Here is a 25,544-nt window from a genome sequence, read left to right as displayed (position 1 = left end):
ATCTACATAATATATACATTCCTGCCACATACATTTACCACACTACTTCTGTATGGACAGAAAAATAAACTTTTCAACATACTGCTCCTTTACTTTCAGAGTAGAAACAGAATGCAGAGCAGCAATATAAAACTACAGAAAGCCAGCCAACCTGCACACCTGCTGTAGCCAGTACAATCCACCAGAGGGCGACCTCACTCCACACAAAACCTCACTATAAAGAGAACAGATCACATTATCCCAAACGTGACCTTAAGGAGGATATGAACTGCTACCCAGAAAACCCTGTGTATTTTTTTCAATCATATTTATTTATTTTCCATCATAAGCACAACATATATAACCATACATAAACAATACATACAACCAGTAAGGTAATAATGGCTACAGTGCATGCTTAACATAAATAAAAAAGACAACAAGGTCATAGAAATAAATGTAAGCTAGTCATTTTATTTAACTTAGTTCATATGCATTTATTATTTTTAATTATTTTCTGAACTCAGCCACACAATTTCTCTAATTTCTCTGAGTTGTTCACCTTTCATCCCGGTGCAGCTGGAGAGCCGGCTGGAGGCTGGGCAGCGTATTTATGTTTTAAGGCTGGTTAAACTACATTTAATATCATTATATAATTAATATATAAAGCATATTTACTACAGATTCCTCCTCAATAGATTTTTTACATTATTATATTGGTATTTAGTCATAAAAACCTGGTAACACATATTGGACAATTAGGCTTTTATTTTGAAAGTTGTGACCGGAAGTGCTGTTTCCTTGTCAGTCCAGTACAGACTGATTGCTGACTAGCCATTAGTTTGGGTTTGATAAGTGTGATTGTGTTTGTATGTTACTGCCTCTGAACGCTCATATAGTGAAGTCTGACTTTTCTTACCTTTTAATGTGATTTGATTGTATATTTGCTCATGTCCGTGTCACATGCTGTTTGTCTTGATGCTGCTGTCTTTGCCAGATCTGGAAAATGAGTTTTGATCTCAGAGGAACTTCCTGGTTAAACAAATCTAAAAACAAAACGATGTTCCCTCCTGCAGACAAAGGCACCAGAGCAGCCGAGCTCCGATAAGAAGAGTGAGGGTGAGGAAGAGGAGGAGGAAGAAGAGGAGAGCAGGCCTCCCATGGATCTGTTCAAGGCCATCTTCACCAGCTCCTCCTCCGACAAGTCCTCCTCTTCATCGGAGGAAGAGAGTGAGGATGAGGAGGATGAAAAGGATGAAGAGGAGGGACAGGGCAAGGCCGACCTGCAGCCGCCAAACCTCTTCAACATCACCTCCTCCTCCACCTCCTCCTCCTCCGGCCAGCAGACAGGTAACTACAGTCAAAACTTCAGACTCTACTCCTTGAGACAAGTTGTTAGAAATGAGCACAAAGTCCATCAGCAGTATGTGATGTCACCTCTTAAAACACATTTTTACAGATTAAATCTATAGTTTTTACCTTTTTTTCCTGTTGTATTTACCTGTTTTATTCCTCTTTAACTCTGTTCTTATCATGTTGGCGGTGTTGTCTACAGAGCAGTACGGAGTTTGGTCCAAAGCTCCCGCCTCCTTCATCTGCCCTCAGTGAGTCAGACAGAAGTCTCAGTATAAACCGTCCTGCTCCATGGAGGCTGAGAGTCTGCAGGTTTTACTCCAACCAAACTCTACAGCAGCTGATTATCACTCCTTCAACCAGAGAGCAGGAATCTGTTCTGTTTGGTTGGAATGGAAATTGGGCTGGCTGAAAAAAACATGATACACCGATACAATGCAGTTTGATTTTTTCACATTCAGATTAGGGCTGAATGATATTGACAATAAATCTAATTATGATTGTGTGACAGAATATTGCAATTGGGATTTAAACATTTTTTTAAAGTTTTTGTCATCATAAATTTGTTGGAACTTTAAAATTGTCTAAAGAAAAGTGATTTTACGATACGATATGATACGATACAATGGAACTGTATTGTCAGATTTCTCTGAAATTTGTCATGCATCATAGCAGCTCCATTCAGAATAAACACAATGACATGACATTGCACATAAAACACATAATCACACCACATTCAATTACACATAAACATCCGAATAGCACATAAATAGCAAATAAATAGCACAGGGACCCTCAGTTACCCCCATAGTGCGCTAAGCCACTGTATTGCACTCTCCACCCAAAATCCTAATTTTACACCTCACCATTATAATTATAATTATTGCACAGGAGTCCCTGATTGCACTTCCCGGACTGGCCTGCTGTTTTGGTTAAGCAACATAACTGACTGGGGAATAAAATAATTCCTCAGTCTGTTGTGTTTGAACTGCTGAACTCTGAACCGCCTTTTAGAGGGCAGAAGTTGGTTCTCTCCATAAAGCACAGCGAAGGGTCGGAGGAGATACTGTCAGCTAGCCTTAACACGTTCTTGAGCTAAGCTGGCTGAAAAGGTTGCTCTAGTGGCTGGCCAACAATCTTGGAGCAAATTCTCAATTGTCTGCACAGCCTGGCTTTGAGCTGGACGGACAAGCTGGCGTACCAAGTTGTGATGCAGTACTGCATAACACTCTGGGTTATGGATGAGAAAAACATAAGTAGAATCTGACTATAGCCCCAAAAGACCTCAACCTACGAAGAAAATAAATACGCTGCTGGACTTTCTTGCAGATAAAATCAATGTGGGTGTTCCAAGACAAGGTGGCATCTATGTGTACCCCCAAATATTTAATCAGCTTCAATTTCTGGATCACCAACTTTACAAGCAACCAACAGTAAAGAGGTCAAGGGTCAGAGGTCACAGCACCCTGACAATAGATGGAACAAATCGTTTCTGTCGGGTGAAAAAATGTCCAAATGTCCAAAATGTCAACGTTTCATGAATTAAGAAGCAGCTTTGTCTTTAGCAGATGAACGTGCAACTCTGAGGCTGTCCAGTTTGTTTTGAAAAGGTTTCAGAAACCCAAGGCTCGCAGGATTTTAGAGGAACATGTAATCCTTCAGTTGAAGATAAAACATGAAAATTACAGAAATTGGAGTTGCGAGCTTTCCACATGACAACAGTGAAATGTTCCTGTGACCCCAGAATGACCATGGATGGTAGAGAAGTGCAGAGGAAAGACATGAAGCCGGGCAGAAGAGACTTGTCAGGTCTGCTGCATCGTGTCTCACTGTCTGTCCTTTCCTTCCAGGCTGAAGAGCGTGCGATCGAAGCAGCTGTGGTGAAACAGGAGGTTCTGGGTCCTCTGTGAGGACGACCAGCGTGAAAACACTCTGTACACAAACTGCTGCTTTCATTTTAGATAACCGACTAGTTGTTGTTCTTTTTTAAAAATAAAATGTTTATCACATGGTGTTGGTGTGTTTGTTACTGCTGATAACTGCACAGTGGTTGATAAACACACAGACGAATCTAGTTAAATCTAATATAACTTGTTTCACATTCTTCAACAAATCTAGGAAAATATTTGTTTAATATACTGGTGACAAAAAAATGTATTAAAAATGAACTTTTACTCCTTGTGGGTCTTTGAAGCAGCAGATGGTAACAGGATACAGCAAGAAAAATAGAATATAAATAAGAATAGAGCAAATGGGGGGCATTAAACATACGCAGCTGTCTATTGTCCTTAATAAATATATTCAAATCATAGATTTATATAACATGTACAGAATCAAACCAGAAAATCTTACTTCCAGGATGAGCGAAATGACCAAAGGACCAAAATGAAGACATTTTCATTTAATGTACAAAATGATCTTATATTAAATTGTGTAGATTTATGCAATTGTAACATGATCAAAGTTTATTTCGTGGCATGAAATCTATTTAGTGAAACACGTGGAAAGCATTTTGTGGATGAAATGAAGGTAACGCTCGGTGCATCAAGGTTCAATCAGTGCTGCGGAAAGCTCGGCACACTGCAAGTGTTTGTCACATTTTCCATTGTATTGCAAGTGCTACATGTATATTATTAACACTAAAGTCATTGAATACTTCATTAAACTTGAAGGTAAAGTTTGGAACCATGGAACAAAAACTTATTCCAGCAACAAAATCAACAGCGCTCTCACATAGAGCTGCATGACCTGCCATTCATAAAACTCATTATTTCTTTTACTTAGGGTTCAAGTCTGTTTATTTGTCTTATACACAGCATACACAGGGAAACAGAGCTATGAAATGCTTGTATGCTGGGTCCGCTCAGTATAAAAAGACTAGTATCGCTATTTCAGTGATTTTTTTTTATATTGCAAAAGCTACAGAGGGAATGTAATTAAAAGTTATTCCATCATGAATATGTCTAATTGAAACCTAAAGGAATATATATAAAATCATTTTTCAGAAGGTGACCATGCAGAGGTCGGATCATTCTCAGCTGCTGTCAGCTCAGTTTCAGATCTGGACTTCTGAAGCCTTCAGCCAACAGACCGCAGCCTGACAGCTGATCTGCATCCACAGCAATCTAACAACCTGATGTACAAAGGAAATACATCATGCTGCAAAACTGTGTGTTTGGAGTAGAAACAACAACCAAATCAGTGTCTGTATTTATTCATGAAATATAACAATATATTCAGGGGGAAAAATGGAGACGCACTTGATGATATAACATGGACACACACTTCACCAAAAGCACAAAACAACAAAACACCTGCATTTAAATGATTAACGGCTACAAAGTGAAGCAAGCACAGACAATGTCAAATGTGGATACTTTTACGTACGCATTCGTCTCTCATCTCCTCATTTATGCAACACCGGAACAGATATTGGTTTATTTTAGGACAATTATATTCACATATTAAGTAAAATATATATATATGTTGACAATAAAAAGTATAAAATAAAATGTTTGAAACCAATAAGATCAAACAATGTTGATTTTTACTTAAATGTCTGTTTTCTTGTACATGTGTGATGTCAAAACCATGTTCTGTTTGTTTACAGTGAAATTAGTAGCAAACCTATATGAAAATAAAAACATCAATATTCTCATTTTAAAGTAAGTGTGTGTGTGTGTGTGTGTGTGTGTGTGTGGGTGTGTGTGGGTGTGTGTGTGTGTGTGTGTGTGTATGTGATGTCACGGTTGTGACTTTCAGTCCCTTTGTTCATTGTCTAGGTTTTTTATTTCTTTGTGTATTGTTTCCCTGTCTGGTTCTTTTAGTTCTACGTGTACCTGTCTGCCCCAGCTGTGTCTGATTTGAAATCACCTCCCCATGTGTATATTAGTCTTGTTCCCCAGTCAGTCTTTGTCGGTTCATTATTTCCTGTTACGTGTCAGTTAAGTGCGCCTGTCTCTGTTTACCTGTTGTTTCCTGCACCCGTTATATTAAACACCCAGTCTTGGGGTTTGATTACTACCAGCCTCGCTGTCCTGCATTTGGGTCCTCACCACACCTCACTGTGACATGTGATCCTGTACAGAGTGAACTATCATGTCAGCAGCTGTTTTTGGTCAGCAGTGTGAGTGTTTCTCTCTCCCTCCTCTATCTGACAAGCAACACTGAGGAACCAGACGAGTCAAACCAGAACCCAGGGTAGAGTGGTTCAGTGAATGTGGAGTGGAAGGTGTGGATGTGGATCAGTGAGTCAGAGGAAACTCTGTAGAAGGACAGAGAGCCAGCAGACCAGTCCAGATACACTGCTACTCTGTCAGAGGAGGAGGAGGAGGGGGGGGTTAGTATGTCTGTTCCTCTGTTATTATGCCAGGCAGAGTAACCATCATCACAGCAGGACAGACTCCAAGACTTTTTATTCCCTCCAATTGAGCAGTCAGCACCCTCTCCTCTCCTACTGATTCCTCTGTAAGTCACTCCTATAAGAACCGTTCCTTTCCTCTTTACCTCCCAGTAACAGCGACCAGTCAGACCATTTCTACACAGCAGCTGAGGCCAGTAGTCAAATCTCTCTGGGTGAGCAGGATATGGCTGCTCCTCTCTCACTCTCACCTTTCTGTTATCTTCAGACAGGAAGAGCTTTCTGTGTGCTGTGTTTGGGTCCAGAGTGAGTTCACAGGCATCTGATGGGGAGAACAAGACACAATACAGAAACTATTTATTCTAATAGACCTGTTCATTATTTGTTGATTTATTGACATTGACCTTTAATTTCTTAACAGTTTCATGATGACACATTATATAATCTTCATTCACAATAGGACTTGAATGAATAGATGTCACATGCTGCTGTGTAGAGAGACTTTCCATGTAAGTAGTTGAATGTTTGCTGCTTTGTTCTCATGAATCAAACTAAATACACACTTACACTTCCTCACACCTGGTTTCAACCTCTGGACTCCACCATGGGCCACACTGTGGGGGAAACAAAGTCAGTCCAGCATATTCTCTTTGATAATGGAAACATGGGCATTAAATAACCTTCCTGATGAATAATTTTCCATACAGCATCACTCATATCCACCATTAAACATCAAACAATATTCCTCAGCTTCTCAGCATGACAGAGAAAATGTGTGCCAGCTCTCAGCCTTCTAGCAGACGTTGCCTCTCCAGACCTGAGAGAGTCCAGTCTCCAGTGTGGATCCTCCAGTCCAGCAGAGAGCAGCTTCACTCCTGAGTCTCCTGGATGATTGTAGCTCAGGTCCAGCTCTCTCAGATGGGAGGGGTTGGAGCTCAGAGCTGAGGCCAGAGAAGCACAGCCTTCCTCTGTGAGCAGACAGCCAGACAGCCTGCACACACACACACACACACACACACACACACACACACACACACACACACACACACACACACACAGAAAAGAAGCAACATGTTAGATTTTCTTAGTATACTACTGTGAAATTAGTTCTGATAATGAGGTCAAATGCTAGCAAAAGTGTAACTGCCTCAAATACAAACAGTTGACTAGATGATCTGCTTTGTGGTTTCATTTGCTCCAGTTTGAGAGTTCTCCACTCACTTTGTGACAGAATATCAGAAGTCCTTTCTGGTATTTTAGGTTTCAACAACTGAGGCAGCAAGGAGAGGAAAGAATGAAATGTCCTCATGGAAAATAATTCATAGAGGCTAGGAAGTGTTGCTAAATGTTGGTATTACAATTGGTTTTAAAATTGCATAAACAGAAAATCCTCTACAGGTTAGGAGTTTATTCGCATGTATGTAAAGCAGGATTTAAATGGTCGTCTGTTGAACAGGTTGAGGAATACTGACCTGAGAGTTTCCAGTCTACAGTGTGGACTCTCCAGTCCAGCAGAGAGCAGCTTCACTCCTGAATCCTGCAGGTCGTTGTTACTCAGGTCCAGCTCTCTCAGACTAGAGGACTGGGAGCTGAGAACTGATGACAACTTCTTACAGCATCTCTCTGTGAGCTTGTTTTGATTCAAACTGACAAAATAGACAGAACATTTTCCTTTATATTTTAGATAATTAGCTTTCCAGAGTCACTGTCAGTGAGCAGGAAGGAGTTCAGTGTCTTACTCAAGTACACTTGTGCAGAGAACATTTGGTGTTTCAGAGATCAAACACGTGATGCTCTAACCCTGTCCAGCCCTTCATGGGTGTCTCTCTCTCTCTCTCTCTCTCTCTCTCTCTCTCTCTCTCTCTCTCTCTCTCTCTCTCTCTCTCTCTCTCTCTCTCTCTCTCTCCCTCTCTCTCTCTCTCTCTCTCTCTCTTTTCTCAGGGTGGTCGCAAATTTCCCAGGGTCCTCGTCAGACTCCAAACCAAATATCCAGAGTCTTCCGACCCTCCTCACCCAACTCCTCCCCTTTTCCAAACTTACATTAAAGTCCCTGCTACTCTGCTCTGTTGTCCAGTCACTCATTTGACTGTTGTCCAGGCTCTTGAAAATAGAATTAAAGGAGAAGAGGAACACAGCAAAATACATTTTTATCATACAGAGTTTATACCATACAAAATGATTCTGCTTGACAAATGCAGAAAAAATATGACCACAAAAAAGAAAAGAAAACACAAATCCATCAAAAAACACCATGCAATATTATAGTTACAACCTATTGTTAGACAAAAGCATCATAACCTGATCTTACCTGAGAGTTTCCAGTCTACAGTGTGGACTCTCCAGTCCAGCAGAGAGCAGCTTCACTTCTGAATCCTGCAGGTCGTTGTTACTCAGGTCCAGCTCTCTCAGACTAGAGGACTGGGAGCTGAGAACTGAGGCCAGAGCTTCACAGCTTCTCTCTGAAAGCTTACAGACACTCAGCCTGAAGGAGATGTACAGATATGAAAATGTTACTCTCTTTTATTTAATATAATTGATTTCTGTGTTTTGTTAGTCACTGCTATTACGGCTGTGTATGAAAAGCTGGATGAGAAGAATACTGAATTTGAATATTTATAAGTTTTCATTAAATTGAATATTACTTAAGTAAAATAGCTCTTAAATCTCAATGTTAAACTTGCAGGCTCAACCTTCAACAGGTTCAGGAACAGAGCTGGAAATAACACTCGCCCGCTCGCCAGCTGTGAGTATTTTTCATCTCAGCCGAGTCAGATACAAAGATCACTCAAACCCAGAAGACAAATCATAAATAAACATAAACCGTTATGGCTGCAGATTTGCAAGTCGGAGAATTGTTCAGCATTGGTGGACGTTTGCACTCTGCTGAGTGCCTTGTAGTTTACCTTGTTAAACTTGAACATTACATCACTTATACTGATCTAGCATTAATAAAATATGATATATACAAAAGAACATAAACTCATGATTTTGATGTTAAGTGTGTAACTTTAGAGCGTGGTCTGTCTCAATAAATTTGAATATTACATTATCTGTACTTAGCTAGAAATAATTTGTCCTGTTGTCCTGTTCACAGCTTCTCTCTGACAGCTTACACACACTCAGCCTCAATGGAGATGTACAGATGTCAAAATCTTACTCTCTTACTAATATGATTGATATCTGTGTTTTTTAGACACTGCTATTATGGCTGTGTATGTAAAGCTGGATGAGAATACTGATACTGAAAATTTTCAAGATTTCTTTTCCAATTAAATTGAACATTACTACAGTAAAATGGCTCTTGAATCCCAGTGTTAAACTTGCAGCATCACCCTTTACATGTTCAGGAATACTGACCTGAGAGTTTCCAGTCTACAGTGTGGACTCTCCAGTCCAGCAGAGAGCAGCTTCACTTCTGAATCCTGCAGGTCGTTGTTACTCAGGTCCAGCTCTCTCAGACTAGAGGACTGGGAGCTGAGAACTGAGGCCAGAGCTTCACAGCTTCTCTCTGAAAGCTTACAGACACTCAGCCTGAAGGAGATGTACAGATATGAAAATGTTACTCTCTTTTATTTAATATAATTGATTTCTGTGTTTTGTTAGTCACTGCTATTACGGCTGTGTATGAAAAGCTGGATGAGAAGAATACTGAATTTGAATATTTATAAGTTTTCATTAAATTGAATATTACTTAAGTAAAATAGCTCTTAAATCTCAATGTTAAACTTGCAGGCTCAACCTTCAACAGGTTCAGGAACAGAGCTGGAAATAACACTCGCCCGCTCGCCAGCTGTGAGTATTTTTCATCTCAGCCGAGTCAGATACAAAGATCACTCAAACCCAGAAGACAAATCATAAATAAACATAAACCGTTATGGCTGCAGATTTGCAAGTCGGAGAATTGTTCAGCATTGGTGGACGTTTGCACTCTGCTGAGTGCCTTGTAGTTTACCTTGTTAAACTTGAACATTACATCACTTATACTGATCTAGCATTAATAAAATATGATATATACAAAAGAACATAAACTCATGATTTTGATGTTAAGTGTGTAACTTTAGAGCGTGGTCTGTCTCAATAAATTTGAATATTACATTATCTGTACTTAGCTAGAAATAATTTGTCCTGTTGTCCTGTTCACAGCTTCTCTCTGACAGCTTACACACACTCAGCCTCAATGGAGATGTACAGATGTCAAAATCTTACTCTCTTACTAATATGATTGATATCTGTGTTTTTTAGACACTGCTATTATGGCTGTGTATGTAAAGCTGGATGAGAATACTGATACTGAAAATTTTCAAGATTTCTTTTCCAATTAAATTGAACATTACTACAGTAAAATGGCTCTTGAATCCCAGTGTTAAACTTGCAGCATCACCCTTTACATGTTCAGGAATACTGACCTGAGAGTTTCCAGTCTACAGTGTGGACTCTCCAGTCCAGCAGAGAGCAGCTTCACTCCTGAATCCTGCAGGTCGTTGTTACTCAGGTCCAGCTCTCTCAGACTAGAGGACTGGGAGCTGAGAACTGATGACAACTTCTTACAGCATTTCTCTGTGAGGTTGTTTTGATTCAACCTGACAAAACAGATAGAAAATGTTTCCTTCATATTTTAGATATTTAGCTTCCAGAGCGACTCACTGTCAGTGAGCAGGAAGGAATTCAGTCTCTTACTCAAGTACACTTGTGCAGGGAACATTTGGTGTTTCAGAGATCAAACACGTGATGCTCTAACCCTGTCCAACCCTTTAATAGAATTATAGGATCATACAGTAGTAGAAAAGAAGAGGAATACAACATACATACATTTTTATCAGACAGAGTTTATACCATACAACAATATTTTACATAAAAAATACATCAAAAACAGAATGCAATATTATAGTTACAACCTATTGTTACACAAAATCATCATAACCTGATCTTACCTGAGAGTTTCCAGTCTACAGTGTGGACTCTCCAGTCCAGCAGAGAGCAGCTTCACTCCTGAATCCTGCAGGTTGTTGTTACTCAGGTCCAGCTCTCTCAGACTAGAGGACTGGGAGCTGAGAACTGAGGCCAGAGCTTCACAGCTTCTCTCTGACAGCTGACAGCCACTCAGCCTGAAGGAAAATGAGTGATAAAGACAAACAACAACTTTGAAAATATTGCTTTTTCCATTTCTGTATAAATATTACATTTAACATATTGAATCTATCCAGTTATGTATGCAACTACAGAGCTATATTGGAGGCTTTGACCACTGGCAGCAGCCTCAGAAGAGCCTCCTCTGAAGCAGAGTATTTCTTCAGGTCAAACACGTCCAGCTCTTCTTCTGATGACAGTAAGATGAAGACCAGAGCCGACCACTGAGCAGGGGAGAGTTCATCTGTGGAGAGACTTCCTGATCTCAGGTACTTTTGGATCCCCTCCACTAGAGAACTGTCATTCAGCTCATTCAGACAGTGGAACAGATTGATGCTTTTCTCTGGAGAGGGATTCTCCCTGATCTTCTGCTTGATGTACTGGACTGTTTCCTGATTGGTCCGTGACCAACTTCCTGTCTGTTTCATCAGGCCTCGTAGGAGAGTCTGATTGGTATCCTGTGAAAGGCCCAGGAGGAAGCGGAGGAACAAATCCAGGTGTCCATTTGGATTCTGTAAGGCCTTGTCCACAGCACTCTGGTAGAGTTCTTTTAATTCAGATTTGTCTCTGAATAGTGTAGACCACCAGGATGTTGATTGAATTTCTATCAGTTTATTGACACCACTGTTGATGAATGACAGAAAGACATAAACAGCAGCCAGAAACTCCTGAATGCTCAGATGGACAAAGCAGAACACCTTGTCCTGGTTCAGCCCACGCTCCTCTTTAAAGATCTGTGTGAACACTCCTGAGTACACTGAGGCTGCTCTGATGTCAATGCCACACTCTGTCAGGTCGGCTTCATAGAAGATCAGGTTGCCTTTCTCCAGCTGCTCAAAAGCCAGTTTTCCCAGAGAGAGAATCATCTTCCTACTCTCTGTATTCCAGAGTGAATCTGTCTCAGCTCTCCCATGATACTTGACATTCCCCTGGATGGACTGAACCACCAGGAAGTGGATGTACACCTCAGTCAGGGTCTTGGGCAGGTCTCCTCTCTCATCTGTTCTCAACACATGGTCCAGAACTGTAGCAGTGATCCAGCAGAAGACTGGGATGTGGCACATGATGTGGAGGCTTCGTGAAGTCTTGATGTGGGAGATGATTCTGCTGGCCTGCTCCTCATCTCTGAATCTCTTCCTGAAGTACTCCTCCTTCTGTGGGTCAGTGAATCCTCTCACCTCTGTCACCATGTCAACATACTCAGGAGGGATCTGATTGGCTGCTGCAGGTCGTGTGGTGATCCAGAGGCGAGCAGAGGGAAGCAGTTTCCCCTTGATGAGGTTTGTCAGCAGCACGTCCACTGAGGTTGACTCTGTAACATCAGTCCAGATCTCGTTGTTCTGGAAGTCTAGAGGAAGTCGACACTCATCCAGACCGTCAAAGATGAACACAACCTGGAACTTGTCAAACCTGCAGATTCCTGCTTCTTTGGTCTCAATAAAGAAGTGATGAAGAAGTTCCACCAAGCTGTACTTTTTCCCTTTCAGCAGATTCAGCTCTCTGAAAGTGAATGGAAATGTGAACTGTATATCCTGGTTGGCTTTGTCTTCAGCCCAGTCCAGAGTGAACTTCTGTGTTAAGACTGTTTTCCCAATGCCAGCCACTCCCTTTGTCATCAATGTTCTGGTTGGTTTATCTCTTCCAGGTAAAGGTTTAAAGATGTCTTCACATTTGATTGTTGTTTCTGGTTTCACTGGTTTCCTGGATGCTGTTTCAATCTGTCTGACCTCATGTTCATCATTGATCTCTCCACTCCCTCCCTCTGTGATGTAGATCTCTGTGTAGATCTGATTCAGAAGTGTTGGGTTTCCTGCTTTAGCAATCCCCTCAAACAAACACTGAAACTTCTCCTTCAGATTAGATTTGAGTTCACGTTCGCAAACTGCAGCAGGAGTTCCTGAATGAACAAATAACATCAATGAGTGGATGTTGAGGAAAATATACAGTGTCTATGAAAAGTATTCACCCCCCTTGGACTTTTTCACATTTTATTGTATTAAAACATGGGATCAAAATGGACTTAATTTTGTTTTTTTGTCATTGATAAACACAAAGTACTCTATAATTTCAAAGTGAAGAAAAAAATCTACATATTTTCCTAAATTAATTACAAATAAAAACAGAAAATAAGTAATTGCATAAGTATTCTCCCCCTTTGCTTTGTTTGGGCTCTTTTGCCAAACTAGCAAAACATTTGCTTAACATTTCTTATCATCTGTTACTCAGATGTCATATTTAGATTGTATTTAGTGGTTCTGAACAATGTTTTCCTTTTTAAACTTTTTTTTAATTTGTCTTTCTTGCTAACAAAGCTGAGACCAGCTCCCTTAATGGGACTCAGTGGGATTTTAGGGTATAGGATGGACTGTCCACCAGAATACTTCAACACAGTTTGGGATATATGGTTCATTTATGGATGATATTAGAGTCCAGTTCTTGAAGTCAGAGAAAATAGAAATATTCACCCTACCATCACAGTTTGAGAAAAGACAGAATTTGAAATATTTATGAGTTTTTCCTCTCTATTGACTTCCATAGTAAAAAAAAAAATGGACTGGAAAACCCCACTGAAACTGTACCTTCTGGATTTTCAATTACAGTGACTGGAAAGGGATTATTTATATTTTCTCTGAAACCTCAAGAACTGGAACTCTAATGTCATCTATAAATGAACCATATATCCCAAACTGTGTTGAAGTATTCTGGTGGACAGTCCAGTACTTTGTGTTTATCAATACTTTGTGTACTTTGTGTTTGTCAATGACAAAAAACCTAATTAAATCCATTTTGATCCCATGATTTAACACAATAAAATGTGAAAAAGTCCAAGGGGGTGAATACTTTTTATACCCACTGTAAGAAGTGTAAACATTTCTCGGTGAATGCATTCTTATCTCAACACTGTAGCATCTATTCTGCTCCTCATCACTGGTGGACAAACAGGTCCTGACTGTGTGTGCAGCCGGATGTGAAAGGCAACTGTGGTGGTGTTTTTTTTATGAACAATACTGTTTTCAGCATTTTAACCCACATGAACAAATCAACAATTTTAGCAGATGATTCATGGGTATTGTGCTCTTTTACCTTCCAAACTTCCAATCTATATTTACAGCAGAGTAGTAAATGTAAACATCTCCCATTTTCCCATCATTTCTCCATCATGTTAAACCTGTTAAAAGCCTCTTACTGCTCTGCAGAGAGTCAGCCAGCTCCTCCTGCTTCATTCTCCTCAGGAAGTGCAGTGTGATCTGCAGAAAAGCCTCTCTGCTGCTCCTCCTCTGCTCTTCCTCCTCACCGTCCACATCTTCCTCATCCTCCCTCTGCCTCTCTAAGCATTCTGGGTAATCTGGACTCAGGACCCTCTGGAACCTTTTCAGCTCATTCTTCACAAAAGTGACAACGTTCTCTTCAAGCAGCTGGAACAGAAAAATATTTGAATTCAACTTTCTTCCAAAAATTGTGGATCACAACATCGGACCCATCTGGTATAGACTGAAAGCCCACTGGTCTAAAGAGTGCAGCATGGAGACTATTTTGACCAGAGTGGTTGTTTTGCATTTCATTTGTAGCTGAGATAAAATATGTTGTTGTACATTTACACACCATAAATATGGAGTTCAGGTCTGTTTGATGCTCCTGGACAGACTGACCACTGGGAACCTCTGAGCTCTCCTGGTGGACTCTGGAGAAAACATGTATTAGGTCATATATTGTCACACACACACACACACACACACACACACACACACACATTCATGCACACACACACACACACACACACACACACACACACACACAAACACAGGCGGTTAAAGGTGACTGTGTTCTGTCATGATGGATCGTAGTAGAAACACAATGTGAACTCCAGTGTAAATGCTGCTCTGATTATTGGATGTGATGTTTTGAGAGAAGAAACTAAATCAACAGAATATCATGACTTCTTTCCTCTGTTCAGTAGAATCGAATAATAACTCACATGTTTTCAATTCTTACCTTTGCTCAGTAGAGTGCTGTCCATCTTTGAACAGAAGAGGAGGATCCATAGACCGATCACTCTTCATGGACACACAGCTGGGTACAGGGGAGTCTGCTCTCTCCTGCTGGATCCTGCTCAGGATTGATAAAACAGGGTGGTGGCAGTAAAAATGTTAGAGAAGCAGAGTTTTGACCAGCAGGTTGCCAGTTTGAATCCCAGTACCAACTTTGAAAATCAGATTGAATAAGTAACTCTTTCTCCACCCTGTGCAACTAACACCAATTAGACCTTGAGTAAGGAACTCAACCCCCAGATTGTTCTGGTAGAGCTGCTCAGTGACCAACAGCAGAAGACTGTGGTTGTACTGAGCAGCTCTGGTATGAATATCTGTAACTGTATGCATGTGAAGCAGAGCAATGCTGCAAAACAGCATGTATGCAAAGAAAAACACTTCCTAGATAAATACAGTAATGGTTAAAAATAAGAATACAATGTTACATGTTTTAATGCTAATAACAACTTACTTTTTGTCTGATGAATGCTGTTCTTTAAAATTAATATCAAAATCCTTGGACCGGTCACTCTTCATGGACACACAGCTGGGTACAGGGGAGTCTGGTCTCTCCTGCTGGACTGGGCTTCAACACAACAGAAAAAAGAGCTTTTACTCTGAATAATGATGGGTTAATGATTTCACTGCTGAGCTCTGAGATGGAGAACAGTCATGGACAGTTAGAGATCCTCATCTTACCTCTTAGCTTTGGTCTGGCTGTCATGTTCCCCAGACAGAGTGGTTTTAGAGGGAGGGAGCCCCTCCTCTCTCTCCTCAGACAGACTCATAGTGGAGCGAACACCTTTACACAAACACACCCAACATGCTGTTAGATGGACTGATTCATTAGAATAAAGTTTCCTTTACAGGATATATTACTTAAAGGGCTGTGATCACTCTGTCAGTAACATGTCACATATACACTGAGTGTACAAACCTCAAACCTGCAAGCTGTGTCCTGATTAAACACGTTCAGAAAGCAACACATCAAATTACTGCTACTGCTTCTGCTCTTATTAGATGACTTCATTAACACTCAAACACTAATATGTTGGGAAACCATAAGAAGTGTTGAGTTGTGTTTTGAACATAAACTGCGGGTTTTCAGACAGACGCACTTTCCTCTTTTTATAGGCTAAATAAGCTAATGGTAGACGGTAAAAGTATGATAAAACAAAAAATGCCTTTAAAGTGTAATACACTGTAAACTGTCACATAAAATGTTGCTTACAATACCTTTTGTCGTTAAATAACCTTCATCACGCCGATAAGTAAAAGGATCAAGAATCAATCACTCAAACACTAATATGTTGGAAAACCGTTGGAAGTGTTGAGACACGGTAGGAGGAAACAGTGTGATTGAAGATATGCTGGGTTAGAGTCTTTAAAGTATATTACATGGATGCCAACTCTCACGCATTTGGTGTGAGACTCACGCTTTCAGGTTCCATCTCACGCTCCCCAAACAAATCTCACGCCAGTTTGAAATATAGACAATATTTAAGAAAATATAATAACAATTAAAATATAACATTTCAAATATAGCAAGACTCAGTCTGCACAAAGTGAGTAGGGTATTCTATACACACTGGTAGCACACAATATTTCTTCCCTACATGATGACATCAGTTTGACTCATAGACAAAAAGGACAGACTGTGGATTGGCTCATTCTGTCCCGCAGCACTAATGTGTTCCTTTCTGAAAATACAGAGTTCTCTAGACAGTTAGAGGTAAGAACCTGCACCCACAGTTACAGTTCACAGTGGTGGCTGTCACCCGTCCCGTATAATATGGAATCGTCATTTAAGAGCAGGATGTTACGTTCCTTAAAGAGTCAATATGGACCGCGATTTGTTCTGTAATTCTCTACTTAAGGGATAAAAGTGAAAATAACACATTTCTGAATAATAATGAAACTAGTTTCATTACACAACGTGACCATGGGGTAAATTTGCCTGCCTGGATATATGGGCAGAAGATTCCCAGGGATGGAGGAGTCATGCAAAAACATTATTTCCCCAGTCTGTTCCCCAGAAAGGATATAAGGTGTGATGTTGATGAGACATGAGGCCAAATGAAAAAGACAGGGTAGAGTAAAATATTGTTTACTGTAGAATGTGAAAAAGTAAAAAACACTGAAGCCCTTTCTGTAGTATTTCTACTGTGTATAACTCTTTCTTTAGGTATAGTAGCCTATATAGTAAAGAGGTTTATAAGCAAAAGTAAAATAAGCAAATTATCTACAGTATGCATATTTTATACTATCAACCAAAGATCCACATAACACAAAGGCTCAGTTCAGTTCTTTGTGTTTCGGGGGTCAATGTGTAATAGACTACCTGACTCTACTCAGCAGATGACAGTATCTGCTGTTTTAGTTGACTTATTCATTTTTGGGAGATGTCTTCATTTTTTAAGAGCTTCGTTTCATTTTATGCATGAAATTAACTGTTTGGCCAAACAGCGTTTTAGTGCTGAGAGTTGCATTCAGGGATTTGAAAAAGTGAACTCCGTATTGAGAAATGCTTGTAACCAATTGTGAAATACTGTAAAATGGCTTCTTCCTCTTCTTGAAGGCCTCCTGTCAAACTCAACAGATTAGCCAAATATCCATGGCTTGTTATTGTGAGAATTAATACAACACAAACTGCAAAGCCACAGTCAAAACATCACAGTCCAGAAGACTCAAGCAGCAATTTCACAATTTGTCACCACAGGCAACACCTGAAGCAGATATGATAATCAGATTATACTTTTCTGTTTTTATTTTAGATTTGGAATATGATCTGAAAAACATGATTTTAGATGTCTATGTCGCTGTCTGTAATTGTTATAGTGCTACACACACACTTACTGATATTTTACAATGATGTTCAGTGTAATGGCGTAGGTGTTGTAGCCTAATTCTCAGCAGCTCCTATGAGATATTTTAATTATTGTACATTAGAGGTATGATGTCAAACAAAATAGGGTTGAAAGGAGAGGAGACAATGTCCACACATTTCACACAAATTTCCATGCGTCTGTCAGTGACAAGTGACGGCTAATGATCAGTTGTTTGTTTAGGCTAAATAAATAATGATTTATGGATAAGACATGCAAGTGCTAAAGGTACAGCGCATGACATGAAAATCTCAGTCCAGCTATGTGACCAAAGTTGGCAACCCTGGTATAATACACTGTAAACTGTCACATAAAATGTTGCTTACAATAGCCTACCTTTTGTTGTTAAATAACCTGCGTCATGCCGATAAGTGGAAGTCAAAGTAGCAGCTTCAACAAGGAGAGAGAGAGAGAGAGAGGATATGAAACTTTGCCTTCATTTATGTCTTTATATTGTTTTTCCCCTCGTCAGTAATACTGACCATTAGTTTCTGACACAGAATCTGGTTTGATATTATTTCTGTCTCTTCAGTAAAAATGAATGTCACATTGTTGGAAAAACAGACTTGAATTTAAATCTTGATTTTAAATCGACACATTCATCATCATGTGATCGTCTGCGTGATGACACTGGTCTAGTGTCATTTTACTGCGGTGGATTTGCTATTAATCATTTATGCTTTTTTGTAACGGCAGACTTTTAATAAATAAAGTGTTATATCAAAGGCAGAAACAATGTTCACAACATCTGGATAGGATTCATTATACAAACCATATCTAGCCTGTGAAGATGATGAACATCAAAACAGGAGAACTACTGCAAAATAAGTCGACAGCAGTAAAAAACAATGATTTAGAAAGTGTTTTAAATGGAAAAAATACTACACTCTCATTTATTTTGACTCATTTGCCTCAGTCATTTTGGATGGCAATATCTGATATGAAATTATTATCGCCCAGGTTGCATAGCATTATGGGCACATTTTTACTCTGTTTAGAGAGGTAACAAGAAGCACATTCTAAAATTTAAAAAACAAACATATTTTTGTGAGTATTTGGTGTGATTTTATTGAAATATACAAAAATATGTAGACTTGTACAGCTCTGAAGACTCATAATGTCATTTGGTTACCAAGTGTCCATTTGGAGTCTCCAAATGAATCCGCCTAGACATTATCCTAAAAAATAAAAAAATCTAAATTCTCATTCTCATCAATTCTCTGTCTACACTCAAAAAATAGATTTTTCTTTTAGGAAAGAAAAAATGTTCAATTTCCACTGTGTTTGAACTTCTGTTACTCTGCCCCCCACCACAGTCTGTTTCTTAGTACAGTGACAGCGGCTGGTGAGACGCTGCTCTGTGTGCGGTGCTACAGTTTGGGCAGGTAGGAGCCGGGCAGCAGGTGGGGATGATTGACAGCTTGGATTTCACCTGAGATCGTGTCACTGCTTTGTGACACTTAGACAGGCAAACGCAAACAAGTTTAAAAAAGTAAGGACATTTTGAAAACAAGCCCAAAAAAATGCAACCCACGACTGCCAATATTTTACTTTCAGATAAAACAAGGCCAAAGTTGTTTATGGCAACTCTGCTGTGAACTCAGCTCACTCATCAACACTATATCATGAAGTATGGAGCCATCTGGAGGCTCAAAATGCTGCAGCTTGGATTCATACTAGAACCAAGAAAAGACAACACGTATATGTGATGTAGTATGGTATATGACATGTATGTAAAGCCCTTTGAGACTTGCTTGTGATAAAGGGTGATTTTAGGTGATTTTAAAATTTTGCTGATTACTTTTAAGGCACATATGGGTCTGGCCCCCTCGTACATCTCTGATCTTTTAACCCTCTATGAGCCAGTGTGCAGCCTGAGATCCTCGGACCAGGACCTCCTCGTTGTCACAAAGTCTAGGCTGAAAACTGACAGTGATCGGGTCTTCAGGACTCCTATAGGCTTTGGAACAGCCAGAGGAGTTCAGGCTAGCCACTCATAGCCTCTTTTAGATCACTTCCTAAAACTATTTTTTTTTTAACTGACGTTTTTATAACGTTTTATTTTCAATGCTTATAATTATTTAAACTCTTTTATTCTCCTACTCCTATTTCTATTACTTTATTTCATTACTTTGCTGTTCTTTTATTTGTAAAGCAGCTTTGTAAACTCTGCTTTGAAAAGCGTTGTTAAAATAAAGACTATTATTATTATTATTATCATTATCATTATCAATAAAGTGCTATCTTATCTTATTATCATTATCATTATCATTATGAGTGAGTCAGCAAGTTTTCAATTAACACACCCGATTCTGTGCACTAAAAATCTTTGGAAATGGGCAGGCTGACATATTTCTATGAAGAAGGACACACAGCGCCATTGATGTGAAGCAGCAGAGTTGCAGAGAGGAGGCGAGTGACTGATCCTGGTTCAGTCAAGTAGAGATGGTAGACATCGACATGCCGCCTAACGGCCACTAGGGGGCAGAAAGACGAACAGCGAGTGAGTGAATGTCTCCTAACTGCCGCTAGGGGGCAGAAAGACGAACAGCGAGTGAGTGAATGTCTCCTAACTGCCGCTAGGGGGCAGAAAGACGAACAGCGAGTGAGTGAATGTCTCCTAACTGCCACTAGGGGGCAGAAAGACGAACAGCGAGTGAGTGAATGTCTCCTAACTGCCGCTAGGGGGCAGAAAGACGAACAGCGAGTGAGTGAATGTCTCCTAACTGCCGCTAGGGGGCAGAAAGACGAACAGCGAGTGAGTGAATGTCTCCTAATGGCCGCTAGGGGGCAGAAAGAAAGTGAGTGACTGCATCTGACTGCATCTGAGTGTCCTATGCAGCAGCTCAGTTCCTTCACTAAAGGGACACACACACACACACACACACACACAAACACACACACACACACACACACACACATATACAAGAGAGTGGGTAAAAATACATTTTACTTATTGTATTATATTCCATCATATTCAACAGTGTAATCAGTCTAATTTTATTTTTTTATTTCACTTCATCACAAGGTTTTGTAACAGCTTCATCTTTGTTTTCGTTTATGATAGTGTTGCTTAGGAGTTTATTTTTTTTGTTTGTTTTTTATTTACCAGTGCTTGGCAGGTGAGCCAGTTAATTTCAGACACTGGATACACACACACACACACACACACACACACACACACAAAGGCATTTCTTTCTCTGCTTCCACCAGGATCCAATAAGGCTCAGAGGTCAAAGGTCAGTGCTAAACCTGCTAGCTCTCCTTCAGTCCCTCAGAGGGACTGAATAATCATACTGCCGTTGAACACCCCCCCACATTGTTTTATACCAGTCCTTTTCTTGTCAGCTGCTGATATTTGAAAATGATTTTTTCCCGAAACTGTCCTCACCCGAGTCTATAATAGTACAACAGTATCTACATAATATTTACATACCTACCATATACACTTACTACTCCTGTATAGACAGAAAAATAAACTTTTCAACATACTGCTCCTTTACTTTCAGAGTAGAAACAGAATGCAGAGCAGCAATATAAAACTACAGAAAGCCAGCCAACCTGCACACCTGCTGTAGCCAGTACAATCCACCAGAGGGCGACCTCACTCCACACAAAACCTCATCATAAAGAACTGCTACTCAGAAAACTCTGTGCATGTTTTTTTTTAATCATATTTATTTATTTTCCATCATAAGCACAACATATATAACCATACATGCACAATACATACAACCAGTAAGGTAATAATGGCTGCGGTGTGTGATTAACATAAATAAAAAAGAACTCAGCCACACTATTTCTCTAATTACTCGGGTGGAGAGCGGCTGGAGGCTGGGCGGCATATTTATTCTTTAAGGCTGGTTAGACTACATTTAATATCATTATATAATTAATATATAAAGCATATTTACTACAGATTCCTCAATAGATTTTTTGTATTATTATATTGGTATTATATACTATATACTAATATACTAAATGTGTGTTTTATGGTATCTTGTTGTACTCAGTTTACCTTTTCTTCCCTCTTTTTTTTTTTTTTTTTTTTTTTTCCCTTGTGCTCTATTGTATCTTGCTGTACTTGGTTTACCTTCTTTTTACCTCACTGTTTTAATCTCTTATTTTCACAAAAGCCCTTCTAGGGACGGGTATTGCAAAGCATCCGCTATAAACACTATGATACTTGCATCGGATAGCTGTTCTCAGTTTGTCTATGTATATTGTATCTGTCCCTATCAAATAAACCATAAATAAATAAATAAATAGCCATTAGTTTGGGTTTGATAAGTGTGATTGTATTTGTATGTTACTGCCTCTGAACGCTCATATAGTGAAGTCTGACTTTTCTTACCTTTTAATGTGATTTGATTGTATATTTGCTCATGTCCGTGTCACATGCTGTTTGTCTTGATCAGGGACGTGCAGAGAGTTCTTCAGGGGCTCAAATGAAAAAAGGGGCATCTACAGTGTCAAACAGTCTGTGGAAGAATCTCTGTGTTTTAGGAGTGCAGCAGTGCGGTGTTGTTATATCCCTTTACTTTACTCATCTGTTATATTTGCTTCCATCTCTTGTCTTTCTGTCTCACTGTCCTCTTCTTTCTCCCCCTCATCTCTCTGCATTTCTGTCTGCCTGTGCTAAATATTAAATACAATAATATATATATATCTTAGTAATGAATACTCAATTATCTTATTATATTTCTATCATAATAGTACAAGCTGAAGACTCTAAACAAAATGTAACAATCTTTATTGGATAAATTTTAAGATAAAGTCACTAAATCAATATTTTTCCTTGCATTTTTCCTGCCTCTCATCTGTTGTCTTGAGTCCCTCCAGCTGCCTTCTGCTTTACCTTCTCTTTTACTTTCGCCCTTCTTGCTTTCGAGGGCGTCTTGCAGCCACTCACTATATAATATGTAAAATGAAAAAATAATGTTTGCAAACGAGAGAATCTGACGTCCACATGTGAGAAGGACAGAGAAAGGGGCAATGCACTGTGCACTGTGCAAACAATTCATTTGTGTTTTGCAGTTGCTAAAATACCTTTGCTCGTATCGCTACAATTTATTAACTATTCGGAAAATGCCTAAAATAAAATAATAAATTTAGATCGGAAGGGGCATTTTGTTCAATAAAGGGAAAAGGGGCAGGTGCCCAAAGGTTTCTGACCACTAGAGGGAGACAGAAATGGCAACACATTTGTAAATAACACACAGCAAAGCCACAGTACTACAGAGGCCTACTAAGGACAAACATTGCAAAGCACCGTGCACAAATGCTAACATTTATGCACAGTGTTTTTACACAGCGAGGAAGGAGACAAGCTATATTTTTTTTTTATTACAAGCAACCGAATGGAGTGGGAGGAATTTCGTTCAGGAGCGGACTTTGACAACAAGCTTTAGAAAAGAGGAGAAAACAGCAACACAGCTGCTGCTGTGTGGATATTGGTTTATATCAAAATGTCTCAATGAAATCTCCACATAGCTCACATTAGGTTCAGGATTGGTTAGAAGGTCTGATATCGCTTAATTCAGGTTTAAAGCACTTTGTAACACTGAGTTGAAAAGTGACATATTAATAAAGTGTATTGTTATTCTAGAAAGAGGAGAAGGAGAGTATTATTCTTATTCGTATCATTATATTTTCCCTCTCTGTTCCTTTTAAAGCGGCGGTGTCGTCTACAGAGCAGGCTGATCCTGGACCAGCTCCCTCCTGTCAGAACGCCACACAGGAAGAGGAGGAGTTTGGTCCAAAGCTCCCGCCTCCTTCATCTGCCCTCAGTGAGTCAGACAGAAGTCTCAGTATAAACCGTCCTGCTCCATGGAGGCTGAGAGTCTGCAGGTTTTACTCCAACCAAACTCTACAGCAGCTGATTATCACTCCTTCAACCAGAGAGCAGGAATCTGTTCTGTTTGGTTGGAATGGAAATTGGGCTGGCTGAAAAAAACATGATACACCGATACAATGCAGTTTGATTTTTTCACATTCAAATTAGGGCTGAATTATATTGACAATAAATCTAATTGCGATTATTTGACAGAATATTGCAATTGAGATTTAAACTGTGATTCATATCATCACAAGTTTTTGTCAATATAAATTTGTTAAAACTTCAAAATTGTTTAAAAGTGATTTTGTTAAAAAAAGATAGATGTCAGTGTACAGGATTTACTGAGTGTGGTCTGATGAAAGGTTTTCACCAATATTGAACTTGATTCATGAACCAAAGATTACCTGCAGCTCTAAAACACTGTTCACAAATCCATCCTGGACCAAACTCTCTCTTAAGCAATTAATTTCAGCCTCTGTGATTTGGAAATTGCAGAGGTTCATATTGCGATTTCAATTTTTTTTTTTTCTGATTAATTGTTCAGCTCTAATTCAGAATTGATTCTGCAAATCCTGAAATCAGTTTAACAGAGCTACAGAGCAGCAGGTTCTGACCTTCACTCCTGTAGGTGGCGCTCTAGAGATTATTTCCAGAAATACAGAGTCTAGTCTTGCAAGGCCAGACCCAAATCCACCATTTTACCCAAATCATGTTTGAGGTCTGAGGATCACCTTCCCCTTTTTCTCTCTGTCAGTGCTTCCTGGTTGACCGTGAGGCTCCTGTGCTCATATTTTCATTGGCTACACAGAATGTCAATCAGTGACATCAGTCAGAGGGAGACGACGTCACCGCTAGCGCTGTTTTTGTTTTGTGCCGCTGAATTAAACTTCCTGTCAGGAGAAGAACAGTCAGCTGAGTTTGTCAGTTTCAGACTCTGCCTCAGCTTGTGCTAACATCATGTTACAGAGATGAAGCTTTACAGAAGCTGTTTACAGCAGTTAGATGTGTTAGCATGTTGCTAACAGGCTGCAGGAAAACCTTCTTTGCTCGATTCTGATTGGTCATCCGTTTCCTTTTGCTTTTGTGTGAAACAGGTCAGGATATTTAACAGGTTCCTCTCTGCATATGAAACCTGGTAGAAGTTGCACTTGACCAAACTGTGTGTTGTTCCTCCGTTCAGCCACAGGAGGCGCCTCCTCCCTCTGCTCCCCCGCCAAGGAGGAGAAACCCAGCAGGAGGAGCAAGGAGAAGCACAAGGCCAAGAAGCAGCACAAACACAAGAAGGAGAAAAAGGTAGAGGAGAAAAGACGAAGAAGTTCTGTGTCAAATAAAACCTCCGGTCTGCTTCCTCCCCTCTGACTTCCTGTTATTTCTCCCCAGAAGAAGAAGCACAAGAAGCACAAACACAAAGGGAAGCAGCAGAAGAAGAGTAAGAAGGAGGCGTCGGACAGCAGCTCGGAGGACGGCGAGGGAGACGAAGACGGCGAGGCCGGACAGGCGTCGACAGAGGAGCTGCTGAAAAGTTCAGAGGTCACGGAGGTCCTGGGTTATTATAACCGTCCAGCAGTCAGAACACACAGAGCAACAGCATGGAAATCACTGAGAAATAATGTAGTGTCAGCTGTTAAAGAGCATCACAGTTCAATATGGAGGAATACATTCAGCATACATTATCTGAGTGAATTCAAAAGGTCAATAGTAGAATCAGCTTCAATTTCTGGATCACCAACTTTACAAGCAACCAACAGTAAAGAGGTCAAGGGTCAGAGGTCACAGCATCCTGACAATAGATGGAACAAATCTTTTCTGTCGGGTGAAAAAATGTCCAAAATGTCAACTTTTCATGAACTAAGAAGCAGCTTTGTCTTTAGCAGATGAACGTGCAATTCTGAGTCTGTCCAGTTTGTTTTGAAAAGGTTTCAGAAACCCAAGGCTCGCAGGATTTTAGAGGAACATGTAATCCTTCAGCTGAA

General features: G+C 39.9%; 3 protein-coding genes across 3 annotated transcripts in view; 1 reads left to right on the top strand and 2 right to left on the bottom strand.

The window, feature by feature from the left end:
- LOC139911103 (uncharacterized) overlaps positions 1–15,659 on the bottom strand; it is a 31,225-nt gene extending 15,566 nt beyond the window's left edge. The window contains exons 1-3 of the mRNA XM_078285592.1: positions 15,547–15,659; positions 15,320–15,433; positions 14,813–14,926 (exon numbers count right to left, since the gene is read on the bottom strand). Of these exons, the coding sequence (XP_078141718.1) occupies positions 14,813–14,926; positions 15,320–15,433; positions 15,547–15,635 (317 nt within the window). The 5' untranslated portion in view covers positions 15,636–15,659. The remainder of the gene's footprint in view (positions 1–14,812; positions 14,927–15,319; positions 15,434–15,546) is intronic.
- Positions 1,128–24,783, top strand: LOC144539709 (uncharacterized). The gene is made up of 3 exons (XM_078285623.1): positions 1,128–1,329; positions 23,408–23,521; positions 24,666–24,783. Exons 1-3 carry the CDS (start codon positions 1,140–1,142, stop codon positions 24,677–24,679), a joined length of 318 nt encoding a protein of 105 aa, XP_078141749.1. The 5' UTR covers positions 1,128–1,139; the 3' UTR covers positions 24,680–24,783.
- Positions 4,184–10,245, bottom strand: LOC144539361 (uncharacterized). The gene is made up of 7 exons (XM_078283802.1): positions 10,241–10,245; positions 9,050–9,223; positions 8,001–8,174; positions 7,165–7,338; positions 6,510–6,683; positions 6,260–6,306; positions 4,184–6,014 (listed from the first exon to the last, which is right to left on the bottom strand). The coding sequence occupies exons 1-7, from the start codon at positions 10,243–10,245 to the stop codon at positions 5,482–5,484; spliced, it is 1,281 nt and encodes a 426-aa protein (XP_078139928.1). The 3' UTR covers positions 4,184–5,481.
- Positions 24,784–25,544: the final 761 nt, after the last annotated feature.

This window comes from Centroberyx gerrardi, chromosome 1 (genome assembly GCF_048128805.1).
Source record: "Centroberyx gerrardi isolate f3 chromosome 1, fCenGer3.hap1.cur.20231027, whole genome shotgun sequence".
NCBI lineage: Eukaryota > Metazoa > Chordata > Actinopteri > Beryciformes > Berycidae > Centroberyx > Centroberyx gerrardi.
Note: the sequence above shows the minus strand (reverse complement) of the source record. Positions and strands in the feature narration are given on the sequence as shown.

Bases quoted from the DNA above. Each gene is read 5' to 3' on its own strand.
- LOC144539361 (XM_078283802.1), bottom strand. The intron at 8,175-9,049 runs GTCAGTATTCCT...CATCTCCTTCAG, and splicing joins TGTAGACTGGAAACTCTCAG to GCTGAGTGTCTGTAAGCTTT. The intron at 6,307-6,509 runs GTCTGGAGAGGC...TTTCCCCCACAG, and splicing joins TGGAGACTGGACTCTCTCAG to TGTGGCCCATGGTGGAGTCC.
- LOC144539709 (XM_078285623.1), top strand. From the start codon at position 1,140: ATGGATCTGTTCAAGGCCATCTTCACCAGCTCCTCCTCCGACAAGTCC. The intron at 1,330-23,407 runs GTAACTACAGTC...TTCCTTTTAAAG, and splicing joins CTCCTCCGGCCAGCAGACAG to CGGCGGTGTCGTCTACAGAG.